This window comes from Sorex araneus, chromosome 5 (assembly GCF_027595985.1).
Source record: "Sorex araneus isolate mSorAra2 chromosome 5, mSorAra2.pri, whole genome shotgun sequence".
NCBI lineage: Eukaryota > Metazoa > Chordata > Mammalia > Eulipotyphla > Soricidae > Sorex > Sorex araneus.
The window spans coordinates 87,348,638-87,364,000 of NC_073306.1; the positions used below are offsets into that span (position 1 = coordinate 87,348,638).

A 15,363-nucleotide genomic window follows, 5' to 3' on the forward strand; every position below is an offset into this window, starting at 1 on the left:
TTTTTTTTGGGGGGGGGGTGAAATAAACTGCATTTCCCCCCCCCCCAGAAATCTCTGCTCCAGTGCCCTTAGCACATCAGAAGAGAAGCAAAACAAGTAACGAAGATCCCCGGTCACAAATTTCCAAAGATTTGTAAAGGGAAAGAACTGAAAAGAGATGAAAATGATGGTCTGAACGGGCACGGATGTTAGCAGCACTGCTTCAACAACCCATCTAATCTGAATCTGGAGGAAACTGTGAACAATGCTAAACTTTAGGATATTTCTTGAACTGAAATGAGAAAATACCCTGACAAGTGAAAGTAGCTCTTTGCCTGCATTTACTCAGAGCCTCTTTCTCCACCAACCACTGATGTGAACAGATCCTACTCTGGCCCAGCCGCTGTCACAGCAGCCCTTCCATCTCCTTCATGAAAGCTTCATAAACATCATCCTTAGTTTGTACTGAGACTGGAAGAGATGGGCCAGATTTAGGGGCTGCTTTGGCAAGAGGCACAGCAGAATCATCCTCTGACTTCCTTTGGGGAGCTGCGGTAGCCCCTTTATTCTCCCGACGGACCCTCAGTGCGGTAAAAAATATGGAACGCTTCACGAATTTGCGTGTCATCCTTGCGCAGGGGCCATGCTAATCTTCTCTGTATCGTTCCAATTTTAGTATATGTGCTGCCGAAGCGAGCACTTTTTTTTTGCTTTTTGGGTCACACCTGGCGATGCACAGGGGTTACTCCTGGCTCTGCACTCAGGAATCACCCCTGGCGGTGCTCAGGGGACCATATGAGATGCTGGGAATCGAACCCAGGTTGGCCGCATGCAAGGCAAACGCCCTACCTGCTGTGCTATCGCTCCAGCCCCTCTACTCAATTTTCTTATGTAATTTTCTGTGCTTCATCTCTGTAAAGTTTGGAGGTATGTGGCCTTACTCTTCAGGAGCTTTGGAGCTGGGATCATCAGCTGCTGATGGAGTCTCTCTGAGATCAGTCGTGAAGCTGGGCCATTTCTCTGGCAGCATCTGGAGCCAGATGTGGGTGAGTGGAGTACTGGGTCTTCAGTAGGGTGAGGATTCTGAGGTCTGCCTGCTCCTGCTATGTCTCCAGAGATCTGGGCCGGGTGGTGGCCATTCCTAACCAGGCCAGGCTCAGCTGAGTTACTTTAGGCCACTCTTGGCAGTTCTGTGGACATGTGTGTGCTAAGGATTAAACCTGGTTCAGGCACATGCTAGAATTATCTCAGGCCATTTCACAGCCTCAGTTTTAAAGAATTTTAAAACTGAGTTAGGGCTAAAGCAATAGTGCAACAGGGAAGGCATTTGCCTTGCACCTGGCCAACCCAGGTTCGACCTCCAGCATTCCATATTGTCCCCAGAGCACTACCAGAAGTAATTTCTGAGAGCCAGAGCCAGGAGTAACCCCTGAACACTGCTGGGTGTGGCCAAAAAATTTGTTTTAGAGTAATTTTTATGCTTATCAATAAATGCTACCAAGAGTATCCCACCCGCAAGGCAGAGCCTGGCAAGCTACCCATGGCATATTCGATATGCCAAAAACAGTAACAACAAGTCTCAAAATGGAGACGTTATTGGTGCCCACTCAAGCAAATCAATGAACAACGGGACAACAGTACTACAGTGTAGTGTCATCAATAAATGTTTAATTCATATGCCTACTTTGTATTACTTTGAACATAGGGGTGAATGAAAACTTCTTGGGTAAAAAGGCGCAGTGAGTGAAAAAGATTTAAGAAGCTCTGAGCTGATAATGGAGTGGCTGAAGGGCAGACAGGCTGGAAACGGGAAGAGCACTCACTAAGAGGTCTCCTTTGGGGCTCCAGGAGTGCAGAGCCAAGGTTCTGGCTATTCTGCATGGAGCCAGAGACACAACAAGTGTGTGTCCTCAAAACATGGAACCAGGGGTATGTGAGCACCAGGTCAAGAGCACAACTCCAGGTGCAGGAGTTCCATAACTAAGTTCGACTACCAGCAAAAACATGTGCAAGCAACATGACATACATGTCTGTTGCCCCCATGGCCTGGCCAGGAGCAAAGAGTGGGAACACCGCAGTCGGCTCTGTGGAAGCAACGGTAAAGGGAAGGAGGGACAGTCACTCCCTCATGGTTTGGTTCAGAGAAGCACTTACTGGTTAGCAGTCCTAACTAGAACAACTTACATTCCCCCATCTTCTTTTTCTGCACACTCGGTTTTGTTGATTTTGGCCTCAGCCCTCTCCATCCCCTGGGTTCCCTATGACCCAGCAGGAGCTTCTGTGTGAACAACCAGACCCACACTCCAGCCAACATCACAATCCAGACCCTTAAAGACTCTATTTCCTTGATGACAGTGTTGTGGGAAGAGTTAAGGCCCTGAACCCAAACTGCCTTTGGCTCAGCTCTTGGTCTACCATGTGTTAATAGTGTGAGTGAAGGCAAGTTGCTTAATCTTCCTGTACCCAGTTTCCTCCTAGAATAATAATAGAGATAACAATAGCCCCTTCCTGGTCTGGGGAGAGAGGACAGTGGGTAAGATCTTGCCTTGAAAAAAAAAAAAATCTTGCCTTGAATGAACCCAACCTGGTTTTGATTCCAGTACCACATCTGGTCCTGAGCCCTGCCAGGAGTGACCCCTGAACTCAGCCAGAAATAAGCCCTGATCGTGGCTAGTACAGCCCAATATCCCCACCTTACCCCCCCAAACAAAGTCCCTTTGTTAGAGCCATGAGAATGAAATGAATCACTATTATGAAAGTATTTAGAAGATTGAACCCACTTTGTGTGTGTGTGTGTGTGTGTGTGTGTGTGTGTGTGTGTTTGGGATACACCTGCCTCTGTACTCAGAAGTCACTCCTGGTGGGGCTCAGGGAACCATATGTAGTGCCAGGAATTGAACCCAGGTTTGCTCTATTATATAAGGCAAATACCCACTCCACTATGCTATCACTCCTGCATTAGTTAGTATCTCTTATTTTCGACAACCATCTTCCTATCTGAACTCACAGTATCTTGGAAATTAGTAAATTCACACTCATTATACATTCGTGTGAATTAATTTCATTTCCCTCAAAGCTCCTGGGAACAGAACAATGATAAACACATCTGAACCATCATTCAGCGTAGTGAGCATTGCCTTTCTCCATTTCAGCACCTGCACAAAAATTGAACACAGGCAACAGAGGACATAATAGATTAGTTGGGTGGGACTGTCAACTTTGTCCTTGTCTGTGTCTAAGCAGTAACTTTTGTGTTAACAGCTGGTACTCCTACCATCCTCACAACCCAGACCCCTAATGACTTTATTTCTTTGAGGATAAAGTGTAGTGGTTAAGAGTTAAGGTTCTGGACTCTTGAAGGCAGAGGTCCCTTTACCTAAGGTCCTACCTCATGTCTGAACCCAGAAAGCTTTTTCCTGGTTCCTCCTCTTACACCTTGAAATGGAAAATTACTGTCACTGTCATTCTGTTGTTTATCGATTTGTTTGAGCGTGCACCAGTAACGTCTCCATTATGAGACTTGTTGTTACTCTTTTTGGCATACTGAATACGCCATGGGTAGCTTGCCACACATTTGACCTGGGTTTGATTCCTCCGTCCCTCTCGGAAAGCCCAGCAAGCTACCAAGAGTATCTCACCCACATGGCAGAAATGGAAAATATGGTGAGACTTTGAGGTCCTTATCTCTTTATTTCTTTTTGGTTTGGGAACCATGCCTATTGGTGCTCAGGGATCACTCCTAGCAGGGTTCAGGGGACCATATGGGGTGCTGTGTTGGCCGTATGCAAGGCAAGTACCTGCCCACTGCCCTATTTCTTCAGCCCCAGGCCTTGAGTTCTTGTGGGCAACATCATATGTATTTCTCTTTCTATTCTTTCTGCTTCACTTTTCTAATATTTACTTTCCTACTGAATATTAGGATGCTTATTAGCCTTCAATACTGCAGGAGTGATCTCAGGAGCAGATGTATTGGAACAACTCTTAGTCTAAACAGGACTGGGGGAACAGTGACAAGTTCCTTGGGAGGCCTGGAATGTGGACGCCTTGCCCAGAATCCTTTACCGTAATGGCCCCACCTGGACCGAAGCCTTCTCTGACCATCACTGCTTCATTCACCTCCCAGAGTTCCCTCTTTCCTTTGGTGATTCTGGGTGTCTTTCCCTGCCACTCTCCAGCCCCAAGTCACTTTCGCATCAATCTTGGGATTGTTGCACTCACTGAGTGAAAAGCCACAGAACCAAGAGCCCTGAGAGAGCCGGGCCTCCCAGGACCGCTGAGCACAGAGGAGACCCAGCATCGGAGGGGAAGAGATGCAGTTTGTCCAAGTCTGGCAGGAAAGCACGCGCATCTTCCAGAGCCGCCCGAGCTGCCACAGTAAAGTTGGGGTCCCCGGAGATGAGAACGTCAAAGACACAGGAGTGGAAGTAAGCGTCTTCCACGGGGAGCCGTTCTTTGCACAGCTGCCTGGCAGCGTCTGGGCTGATGGCTCCGCGGCGCTGGCGCTCCAGGCGGGAGAGCTGCTGGCTCGGGGGACACCCGCCAACACAGAGTTGCAGGTCCTGCTCAGCAGAGAAGGCCCTGGCTACATCCTCAGCCACTCTGATGGAGAAGGACAACTGCCCGGCCGTCTGCCGAATGACGATGGTGGTGCCGATGTAGGCAGCCTGAATCTCCACGTGGCCTCCGGGGGCAGTCGTGCGGATGGACAGACTCGAACCCCCGGGTCGGTTCCCACCGTTGACAGAACCGTCCTCAAAGGCTACTGGAAGATTGTCCACCTCAGCCTGGTAGACCTTCTGATCAATGCACTCCTGCATGTTCTTAAATATTATGGTGAGCTGTGAGGGCAAGAGGGGATAATTCACTGTGTTGCTCAGGGCACCCCCTCTCCCCGGGGGGACCTCTAGGACCAGGGAGCTGCTCCCCGCTCGCTTGGAGGTGCGCCTGCTCTCGCAGTCCTGGCTCCCTGACGCTTTCTATCCCACTGTTGCCTCCATCTAGCTCCACCCCCCTTTCTTTTGGGGCTCAACTTCAGAAGCCTCTCACGGGCTAAGGGAACGTTTCCCTGCTGTAACCCCTCTCAGTTCGGGGCTCCTTAGCTTCCCTCCCCCAGCTCCTCCTGGGTCTTTCTGCGTCGGAGTGGGCCCCACCCAGGGACTTCGACGGAGGACCATGCAGTTCTTCTGGGCAGAGGGAGAGGTCGGCGGAGGAAGTCCTGGGGTCCAAGTGCACAGTGGGCTGGGGCGGGACGACCACGGGGTGGGTGGGGGGCGCAGAAACCTCGGGTCCCTAACCTTCCGCGTGGTGGTGGCGTTGGCACCCCTGGCCACTGGGGAACTCGTGGCCTGCACGGAAAGGAAGTCGTTATCCAGCAGAGGCCACGCGCCCTGGACCCGGCAGGTGTGGAAGTGGTGGTGGAAGCTGCGCACGTGCGGGTCCCCGAAGGAGGCGCAGTGCAGGAAGCCGGGGGCGCGGCCGTGCAGCCGGGCAAACTGGCCTTCGTAGTCGCAGGGGTCGGGGGCCGCGGGGCCGACGGGGCGGAGCGCGCCCGCGCCGGGCAGAGCGGGCCCACGTGGCGGCGGCGGCGCCGTGGGGCCCTGGCGCGAGCAGTTATGCTGTATCATGAGATCTTCAATGCCGTGCACGGCCGAGTGGAAGGCCAGGTCCCCGCGGCAGGTGCGCGCCGTGCGCCGCGTGCACAGCGCGTAGGAGCGCAGCGCCCGGCAGAGGGCGCCCGCGCCTGGCCCCGCCGCTCCGCCCGCCGCGCCCGCGCCCCGGAGACTCAGCGTGGACGCCACGTACTCGGCGTTGCAGCGCAGGATCTTGCACTGAGCGTGAGCTGTGGGCGACAGGGGTGGGCCGTGAGTGCGCTGGTCGGCGCCGCCAACCCTCCACGGCACAAGCCAGCCCTTTCTCGAGCTTGCCGCTCCCGAGGTCGGTCATCATCCAGGCCTGTGAAACCCCCTGCAGGCCCGCTCCGGCTCTCCCCCTGGCCCCCAGGCGTTCCAGTGCCCTGCCCCGCGGTGTGGGACATTAGATGCTCGGTTGGTTGGAGAGCAGAGTAGTCCCTAATGCTCCGCGCCCTGTTCTGCAGCTGCCGGTCCAACCCGCACCTGCCCTGACGGTCCTTACCGTGTGCACAGAAGAGCAGCAGGAGCGCCAGAGCGCTTAGGGCTGGGAGTCTGCCAGGGGGGGACCGAGCATCAGGGGGCCGGCCTCGACCCCCCATACCTATCCCTCCAGGTCCCCCCAGGCTCCGGCTCTTTGCAGCTGGTGACCCTCCTACCTAGTGGATTCTGACCCGGCGTCCTGTAAAGACATCGAGGTGGGCACGGGAAGAGAGAGAGGAGGTTGAAGATCACTCAGGACCACGTGAAGAGAGTTCGGAGAGGCCAAAAAGAGAAAGAGGGATCAGAGTTTGGGAAGACTTGGGGTTCCCCGACTACTCGTGCTTGTTAAATCTCTACGCCCTGTGCTCGTGGGCTACTTTCTGGCCCCTTATGCAATACACCTCGGTGGGGGTGGAAGTTTGAGTGAACTGGGGTGGGCGGTGGGGGCAGAGTCCACTGTATTGCCCCATTCTGAACTACCAAATAGCAGCAAGGTCAGAACATTAGAAATAATGGGAATCTATCAACAGAATCAAGATCTGAAAATGCTTCAGGATCAAGCCTCTTAATCTCCACCCCCAGCAGGAGGGGGTCCCCACACCCACACCCCGCTGGAGTCAGTTCCTCTCCTCCCTCTAGAAAGGAGGGGGAAACACACTTTCCCCTCTAGAATATCAGTATTCAAATGAATCCCAGAATCACTCTCATTACTTTTTTTTTTTTTTTTGCTTTTTGGGTCACACCCAGCGATACTTGGGGGTTACTCCTGGCTTTGCACTCAGGAATTACTCCTGGCAGTGCTTGGGGGACCATATGGGATGCCAGGGATCGAACCCTGGTCGGCTGCGTGCAAGGCAAACGCCCTCCCCGCTGTGCTATCACTCCGGCCCCTACTCTCATTACTTTTGAGAGCCTCCATTATAATTCTCATGGAATAACGGGGTGCAAAGCAAGCATGCAAATCAATCTTCGTTGGCCTTGAGTCAGTAATAGTTCATGTGTTTTTCCAGATCTGGCAGGGGGAAAAATCACTCTTTCCATTACTCTTTGCAAATTCCAAAGTTCTCAGTGTGTGAATGTGCATGGGGTTTGGAGAAGGCCTTCACACCCCTGCTCGTTCCCCTCTCCTGGAGGGTGGGGATGTGATTGGGAGAGGGTGCTGGAAGTCCCCTAAAAGCACTGCTCCGGAGGGAGGGGAGAAAAGTGGGGACTGGTGACCTGAGGTTGACGCTGGCCTTGGTGAGAAAACCACAGAATAGGAAAGTGAGAGACGCCCTAGCGTTTTACCGGAGTGAGCAGGTAAGGAGAGGGCAGCAGTGCCAGAGACCAGGTGTCTTCAAGTTCAAATGGTCAGAGGGCAGAAGGAGACAAAAGAAGAAATGGAGGCGAGGTACCTTGGTATGAAAGAGATCTTCGTTTGGGGACCAGAGATATCAAGTAGATGTTGTAATATCATGACAGTCTAACTTCAATCTAAAAGCGGACGAAAGGAAATGCAATTGCATTTGAACTTACTGTTTCCAGAGGTCAGACATTACTCTGATATCCAACTTTCCAGCCATGATGGCCAACTCTGTAGGTCAGCTCCAGCCAGGGGATCCCCCGTTTCTTCCTCCATGTCTCCCCCACGTCCCCAGGCCGGCTGCAATCTCACTGAGGTCAGAGAGCCAGAGCAGGTTTGGGGTAGGAGGAAGGGGGAGCATACGACTGGCGAGAGTGCTGGACAGCTGAACCGGGGAGGGAGGTGGCTACTGAGTTGACTGTTTTAAAAATAGCTAAGTCCAAAATTCCAGGAACATTGGTGGGGGTAGGATGAGGGACTGGGGTGGGTAGGAGGAGTAGGAGGAATATGGAGATGAGGATGCCAAGTAAGGAGAAGGAGAGCAAAATACCTCAGGCAAGTCAGATATTCAAATCTAGTTTTTATGACTGGTCACTACTTCAGGCAGCCTCCAGCATTCTCCAAGTGTTCCTAGCCTTTAAAATTAGAGAGAGGGATCAACTGTATGCCTTATCAGCTGTATACAACACCTTCATTGCTGTTGTATTAACTATTGCATTTCTTTCTACAAACTATATCTGGGAGGCAGCTAATCTTTATACAAGGGCCACAGCAGAGGTACTTTACAGCCCTCCCCCCATCATGTTGGAGTATTTCGGATGGAGTGAAAAAGCCAGCTGTCAAGCAAAGAAATCTGAGCTTGTAGTTGTAGTTGAAGGTTTGCTGCAGTCTGCCAGACCCCATCAAGCAGCTGTCAATCCCTCTACACCTCTATTTTCATTCCCTTCATTTATACAGCAATTCTCTTCTCCCTCTAAGACTCATATATATATATATATATACACACTTCTGAGTTGTTGGGGGAGGAGGAGGCTAGCAAAGGCAAAGAGGTAAAGAATGGGAATGGATTTTATTTCAAGGGATCTACAGGGAAGGGAGATTCAAAGAGATAAACAGAAAACAAGAGTTTCTGAAAGATGCTTTGTGGAGTAACATAATCTTGTTGACCTTTTAAGATATTGCAACCAAGGAGTTACCCTTGTCCTATTTGCAGCCAGAGGCATCTGGGCATAGCATCTCTAAGTACATGCCAAGCAAAAATAACACCCGGGTTGATTACAAATAGTGTCAACTAAAGCATCTACATGAACTCATCTACACTGGATTCGGAGTTTGGGGGCTTGCACTACTCTTTATTAAACACATACATACATTGGCAAATTGAGTTTTTTCCTACACCACTTGTGGCCATTTCACAAGGAGTTTCATCACAAACATGTAAAATTTAGATAGAAGAGAGATAGAAGAGCAGGTAGGGCTGCCTTGCATGCAGCCGACCTGACTTGATTCCCAGCTCTCATTGATCCCCTGAGCACCACCAGGAGTGATCCCTGAGCCCAGAGCCAGGAGTCAGCCCTGAGCTCTGCTGATTGTGACCCAAAAGCAAAACGAAAATAATAATTTAAAATCAAATCAAAACAAACAAAACAAATAACTGGAAGCATAATTGTAAGCTCATGTGTTTTACCCCTCAAGCATTTCTGAGGATAAAGTCCTTTGTCCCGGGCTGGGAAGATGGGTCACAGGGCTGGAGTGCAGGTGTTGCATGTGAGAACTGCAGATTCTATCCCTGGCACTATATGTTTTTCCAAGAACTGCCAGGAGGGCCTCATCCATGGCATTAATGAAGGAGCAGCTCCAGGTACCTCAAGATGTCACCCCAAAACAGAAAACAAAAAACAGAAAACAAAAAACCAATAAGAATATTGATCCTGGAGGGATGTGTTTGCAACATTGTATGAGGGAAGAACAAGCTCGAAAATGTGTGAATCTCAGAGACTAGCACACATCCAAAAGAACAAAAGCAACCGCTGTTGGAGAGGATGTGGGGAGAAAGGGACCCTTCTTCACTGCTGGTGGGAATGCCGACTGGTTCAGCCCTTCTGGAAAACAATTTGGACGACTCTCAAAAAATTAGATATTGAATTCCCATTTGACCCAGCAATACCACTGCTGGGAATATATCCCAGAGAGGCAAAAAAGTACAATCGAAACAACATCTGCACATGTATGTTCATCGCAGCACTGTTTACAATAGCCAGAATCTGGAAAAAACCCGAATGCCCCAGAACGGATGACTGGTTGAGGAAACTTTGGTACATCTATACAATGGAATACTATGCAGCTGTTAGAAAAAAGGAGGTCAAGAATTTTGTAGTCAAGTGGATGGGCATGAAAAGTTTCATGCTGAGTGAAATGAGTCAGAAAGAGAGAGACAGACATAGAAAGATTGCACTCATCTATGGTATATAGAATAACAGAGTGGGAGACTAACACCCAAGAACTGTAGAAATAAGTACCAGGAGGTTGACTCCATGGCTTCGAGGCTGGCCTCACGTTCCGGGGAAAGGTCAACTCAGAGAAGCGATCACCAACTACATTGTAGTCGAAGGCCATGTGGGGGAAGGGAGTTGCGGGCTGAATGAGGGCTAGAGACTGAGCACAGCGGCCACTCAACACCTTTATTGCAAACCACAACAGCTAATTAGAGAGAGAAAACAGAAGGGAATGCCTTGCCACAGTGGCAGGGTGGGGTGGGGGGGAGATGGGATTGGGGAGGGTGGGAGGGACACTGGGTTTACGGGTGGTGGAGAATGGGCACTGGTGAAGGGATGGGTTCCCAAACTTTGTATGAGGGAAGTATGAGCACAAAAGTGTATAAATCTGTAACTGTACCCTCACGGTGATTCTCTAATTAAAAATAAATAAATTAAAAAAAAAAATAAAAAAAAAATAAAAAATAAATAAAAAATAAAAATAAAAATAAAATAAAATAAAAAAAAAGAAAATGTGTGAATCTGTATCTGTACCCTCATGGTGACTCATTAATTAAAGAATAAAATAAATTTTAAAGAAATTTTAAAAATTAAAAAAAAATTTAAAATTAAAAAAATAAATAAAATAAAATAAATAAAAAGAATATTGATCCTGGGGGCTGGAGCAATAGCACAGCGGGTAGGACGTTTGCCTTGCATGCAGCTGACCCGGGTTCAATTCCCAGCATCCTATATGGTCCCCCTGGGCACTGCCAGGGGTAATTCCTGAGTACAGAGCCAAGAGTAACCCCTGTGTATCGCCAGGTGTGACCCAAAATGAAAAAAAAAATATTGATCCTGACACAACTGTCTCCTGAAAAGACCTGTTCATAGTAACCTAAAAGCAATGAATACTCCTACTGCCGAAACCGAGTGTCTAAAGAGCATTTTCCATGGAAACAAAATCCCTGGAAAAATGACTACTTGCAGGTACTGGGCAGGGATGGCAGAGATAAGCAAGGATGCTTTCAAGGATTCTAAGGATTGTAGTAAAAGGGCTTCAAAGCAATCAGTCCATTTTTCATGGGCCACGATAGGAATTTCTCACATGTACAAAGTCCTTGGTTTGATCTCAAGCACCGCAAAAAGGAAAAAAAAAACTGAAGAGAGAATGATTTGAACATCAAAATCGATTCTATCTACAATGTCTTTACACAACAAATATGTATAAATGTATGAATTCACAATGAGACAAAAATACACTTTTATTGTTATTTTGTTTGGGGGCCACACTTGGTTGTGCTCACGACTTACTCCTGGCTCTGTTCTCAGGGATCACTCCTGGCAGTCTTGGGGGACCATATGGGATGCCAGGATCAAACCTGCGTCAGCCATATGCAAGGCAAACACACCTTACCCACTGTACCATCACATCGGCCTCTAAACATATTAATTATTCTGTAGAATGCTACGGGATCTTTTATTTTCAAACTGCTAGTAATTGCGGGGGGGGAAATAGCATTTTTCCTATTTTCTTTATTTTTTGAATTAGACCTAGTGGTGCTCAGGGCCTACTCCTGGCTCGTGTTTGGTGCCAGGAATTGAACCCTGGTGGGGCTCCTGCAGGCAAAGCCTGTCTCCCAGTCCAGTATAAAATCTCTCAGTCCCTGATCCTCTTTGCTTATGGGGGATCAAGATGTTGAGAAAACTCCTTATGAGAACTTTCCAGCAAGGGCCGGAGAAATAGTGCAGGGGTTAAAACACTTGCCTTGCATACAGCGACTCCTGTTTAACCACATATGATCCCTGAGTCCTGTCATGAGAGACCCTTGAGCACAGAGCCAAGATTAAGCCCCTGAGCCCCACCTGCAAAAATAAAAAGAAGTGAAAGAGTTCTGGAGTTTGGTTGCCGACAATGTATTTGTACCTAATGTTACTAAACTGTACACTTAAAAACCATCTAGGGGGCTGGAGTGATAGCACAGGGGATAGGGCGTTTGCCTTGCACACGGCCAACCTGGCTTCGATTCCCAGCATCCCATATGGTCCCCTGAGTACTGTCAGGGGTAATTTCTGAGTGCCGAGCCAGGAGTAACCCCTGTGCATCGCCGGGTGTGACCCAAAAAGAAAAAAAAACCCATAAACAACCCCCAAGAAAACCAACTAGGGGCTGGAGACCTAGTACAGGGGCATGGAGCTTGCCCTGCATGCAGCTCACCTGAGTTCGAACCCTGACACCTGCTGTGGTCCCCTGAGCACTGCTAGGAGTGATCCTGAATGCAGAAACCAGGAGTAATCCCTGAGCATTACTGGGTGCCCCTCCCCCCCAAAAAAAGACCCCAACCAAACAAAAGATAAAATGGCCTAGAAGGCCAGGGAGAAGATGCAAAGGGTTGGAACACATGGCTTGCATGCAGGAGGCCCAGGTTTGCTGCATTCAAGGCAAGTACCTTAACACTGTCTCCAGCCTGAGAACTTTTTGTTTTTCTTTTTGGGTCACACCTGGTGGTGTTCAGGGCTTTTTCCTGACTGAGCTCAGGGATCACTCCTGGTGGGGGACTTCATGCAGTGCAGGATGGGGGTGGGGTGGGGTTGGGTGGTAGATTGAACCCCAGGTTGACCTTACTCGCTGTACTATCTTTCTGGCCCCTAAGAATTCCTTTTATCTTGCAAAATTGAATTTCTATACCCATATAATAGAAATTTTAAAATTCAGAGCGATGGTACAGTGGGTAGGGTGCTTGTCTTCCATGTGGCCAACCAGGGTTCCATCAATGGCACCCCATATTGTGCTCCCTGCCCCACACTAGCCTGCCAGGAATGATCCCTGAGCACAGAGCCAGGAGTAAACCCTGAGCATCCCCAGGTGTGATCTAAAAGGGAAAAAAAATTACAGGAATTGGCAATACGTAGTACAGCAGCTAAGGCACTTGCTTTGCACACATCCAATATGGGCTCAATTTCCAGCATCCCATATGGTCCCTGAGCACTGGGAGGAGGGATTCCTGAGCACAGAGCCAGGAGTAACCCCTGAGCATTTCCAGGTGTGGCCTTATTATTATTAATAATACAAAAATTACTTGTGTTTTTACCCAGGTTTTTCCAGTGACTACAGCACATTTGTAACCAACATTGCTACAATCAAAGTACAAGACATTCCCCTCCAGGGGCTCTCTAGCCTCCACAGCTACTTCTCTCTGATCTCTAGCTCCATGTCTAACACCTGGTAAGAGCTAGTCTATTTTCCACCACTATTTTCTTCTGTCAAATAAACAGACTCAATAGTATGCAAGCTTTGGGTGCTAGCATTTTTCATTCAGCATAATCTTCTGGAGATTCCTCCACTATGTGAATCAAACGTGTATTCCTTTGTATCACTGGGTAGATATTCTATAGTTTAGCCATTCTATCATGTTGAAGAATATCTACCTTATTTCCAGTTTTGAGCTAGTATTAATAGATTTGCTATAAACATTTGTGTACAAATTTTTATATGAGCATTAATTTTTACTGGGATAAGTGCCAAAGAGTGAAATTGCTGGGTCATTGCATATTTTTTTCTAATGTCCAACAGTGTTCCAGAGTGATTGTACCATTTTATTTATTTTTAACAATGTATAATGACCTATAAAACCAGCAGGACCATTCTGTTGTACAAGAAGGGAGACATCCACAACATTGGCAACTATCGCCCGATGATCTGCCTGTGGTCCGTCGTCTACAAGTTGTTCACTCGAGTCATCCTGAATAGAATAGGCAGAACACTAGACGAAGAACAACCATGCGAACAAGCCGGGATATGAAAAGAATTCAGCACGATCAACCATATCCACATGGTAACCAAGCTCACTGAGGTCTCTTGAGAGTTCAAGATGCCACTCTGTCTAACATTCATCGATTTGAAAAAGGCCTTCGATTCTGTTGATACTGAAGCAGTCATCGAATCCCTAGCCAAACAGGGTGTTCAAACTCAGTACATCAAGATCCTCCTCGAGCTGTATTATGGATGTTTCATTTGCTCTCAATGGAACGAACATCTCCAAATGCAACAGTTATGTGTTCCTGGGTCAAGAACTCAGCATAACAAACGACCTGGCACCTGAACTGCGCAGGAGGAAGAGAGCATCTTGGAACGCCTTCAAGAGCGTCAAAGAAATGGTTAAGAGGAAAAAGAACCTCCAGCTCCGGGCATATCTTTTCCACTCCACCATTCTTCCTGCACTAACATATGCCTCAGAGACCTGGGCCCTATGGGTATACCAAAGAGGAATCAAAAGAGCTATGCTTGGAGTATCATGTTTCACTCAAGTGAAAGAAGGAATTCGGAGTTCTGACCTCCATCGACAATCAAGAATCAGGGACACTGTCTCATTTGCCAAGGTGTTGAAAATCAGATGGGCTGTACACGTAATGCGATTCAGAGACGACCACTGGACTAGAGCTGCTACTGACTGGATTCCACGGGATGTCAAAAGATTGTGTGGGCGGGACTGGAGCAATAGCACAGCAGGTAGAGCATTTGCCTTGCATGTGGCCGACCCAGGTTTGATTTCCAGCATCCCATGTGGTCCCCTGAGCACCGCCAGGGGTGATTCCTGAGTGCAGAGCCAGGAGTAACCCCTGTGCATCTCGGGGTGTGACCCAAAAAGCAAAAAATAAATAAATGAATAAATAAATAAATAAATAAAGACCGCATGGCTGCCCACCTACAAGATGGTCAGACTTCTTCACCACGACCCTAAATAAATGGTTTGAGGCTCTTCATGTTCCTGGAGTGAGCAGATGTCATTGGGCTACACTAACAGATGACAGGGATGAATGGAGACGTTACTGGCGCCTGCTCGAGCACATCAATGAATAACAGGATGACAAGTGATACAAGTGATAATGACCTAATTTCTCTGAATTATTCTCATTGACATTTAATGTAGTAAATATTTTGAATTTAGTCATTTTGATAGATTATTTATAATACTAGTCTTTTGCTGGACATGTGATATACACATGATTTTCTCCCAATCAGTAGTTTATCTTCTCATCCTTGTAACAGGGACAAAACAAAATTTAAAAATTTTTGTCTTAGTTATTGTTTTGGGGTCACACCAGCAGTTCTGGGATTGTTTCCTGCCTTGTGCTTGGAGGTTATCTGCACACTGCACAGGGGACTCAAACCCAGGCTTCAGGCTGTGAAGCCTGCACTCAGCCTATTGAACTCTTTATCTCATCTCTGTCTCTGTCTAGTTAAACCTGTTTAATTTTGATAGTTTCATTTATCCTTTTTTTAACCTTTATATATATTTTGCTGTTAGAACTCACCTGAGTTCTAACATGTATCATTACTTCATTCCTTCTTATACCCAAATAATGAGGTTGCTTGTTTATACCTGTCCGTTTCTCTATTTATTTTTTTGGGTCACACCTGGCGATGCACAGGGGTTACTCCTGGCTCTTCACTCAG

The 15,363-nt window shown here is 48.1% G+C and overlaps 1 protein-coding gene and 1 non-coding gene across 2 annotated transcripts; both read right to left on the bottom strand.

Annotated features, from left to right (window-relative positions):
* Window positions 1-572: 572 nt before the first annotated feature.
* On the bottom strand, window positions 573-679 carry LOC129405208 (U6 spliceosomal RNA). The gene has a single exon (XR_008630391.1). It is a non-coding gene; the product is annotated as a U6 spliceosomal RNA (small nuclear RNA).
* A 1,916-nt stretch (window positions 680-2,595) lies between these two features.
* Window positions 2,596-7,726, bottom strand: HJV (hemojuvelin BMP co-receptor). The gene is made up of 4 exons (XM_004619218.2): window positions 7,605-7,726; window positions 6,112-6,288; window positions 5,274-5,818; window positions 2,596-4,817 (listed from the first exon to the last, which is right to left on the bottom strand). The coding sequence occupies exons 2-4, from the start codon at window positions 6,206-6,208 to the stop codon at window positions 4,194-4,196; spliced, it is 1,266 nt and encodes a 421-aa protein (XP_004619275.2). The 5' UTR covers window positions 6,209-6,288; window positions 7,605-7,726; the 3' UTR covers window positions 2,596-4,193.
* Window positions 7,727-15,363: the final 7,637 nt, after the last annotated feature.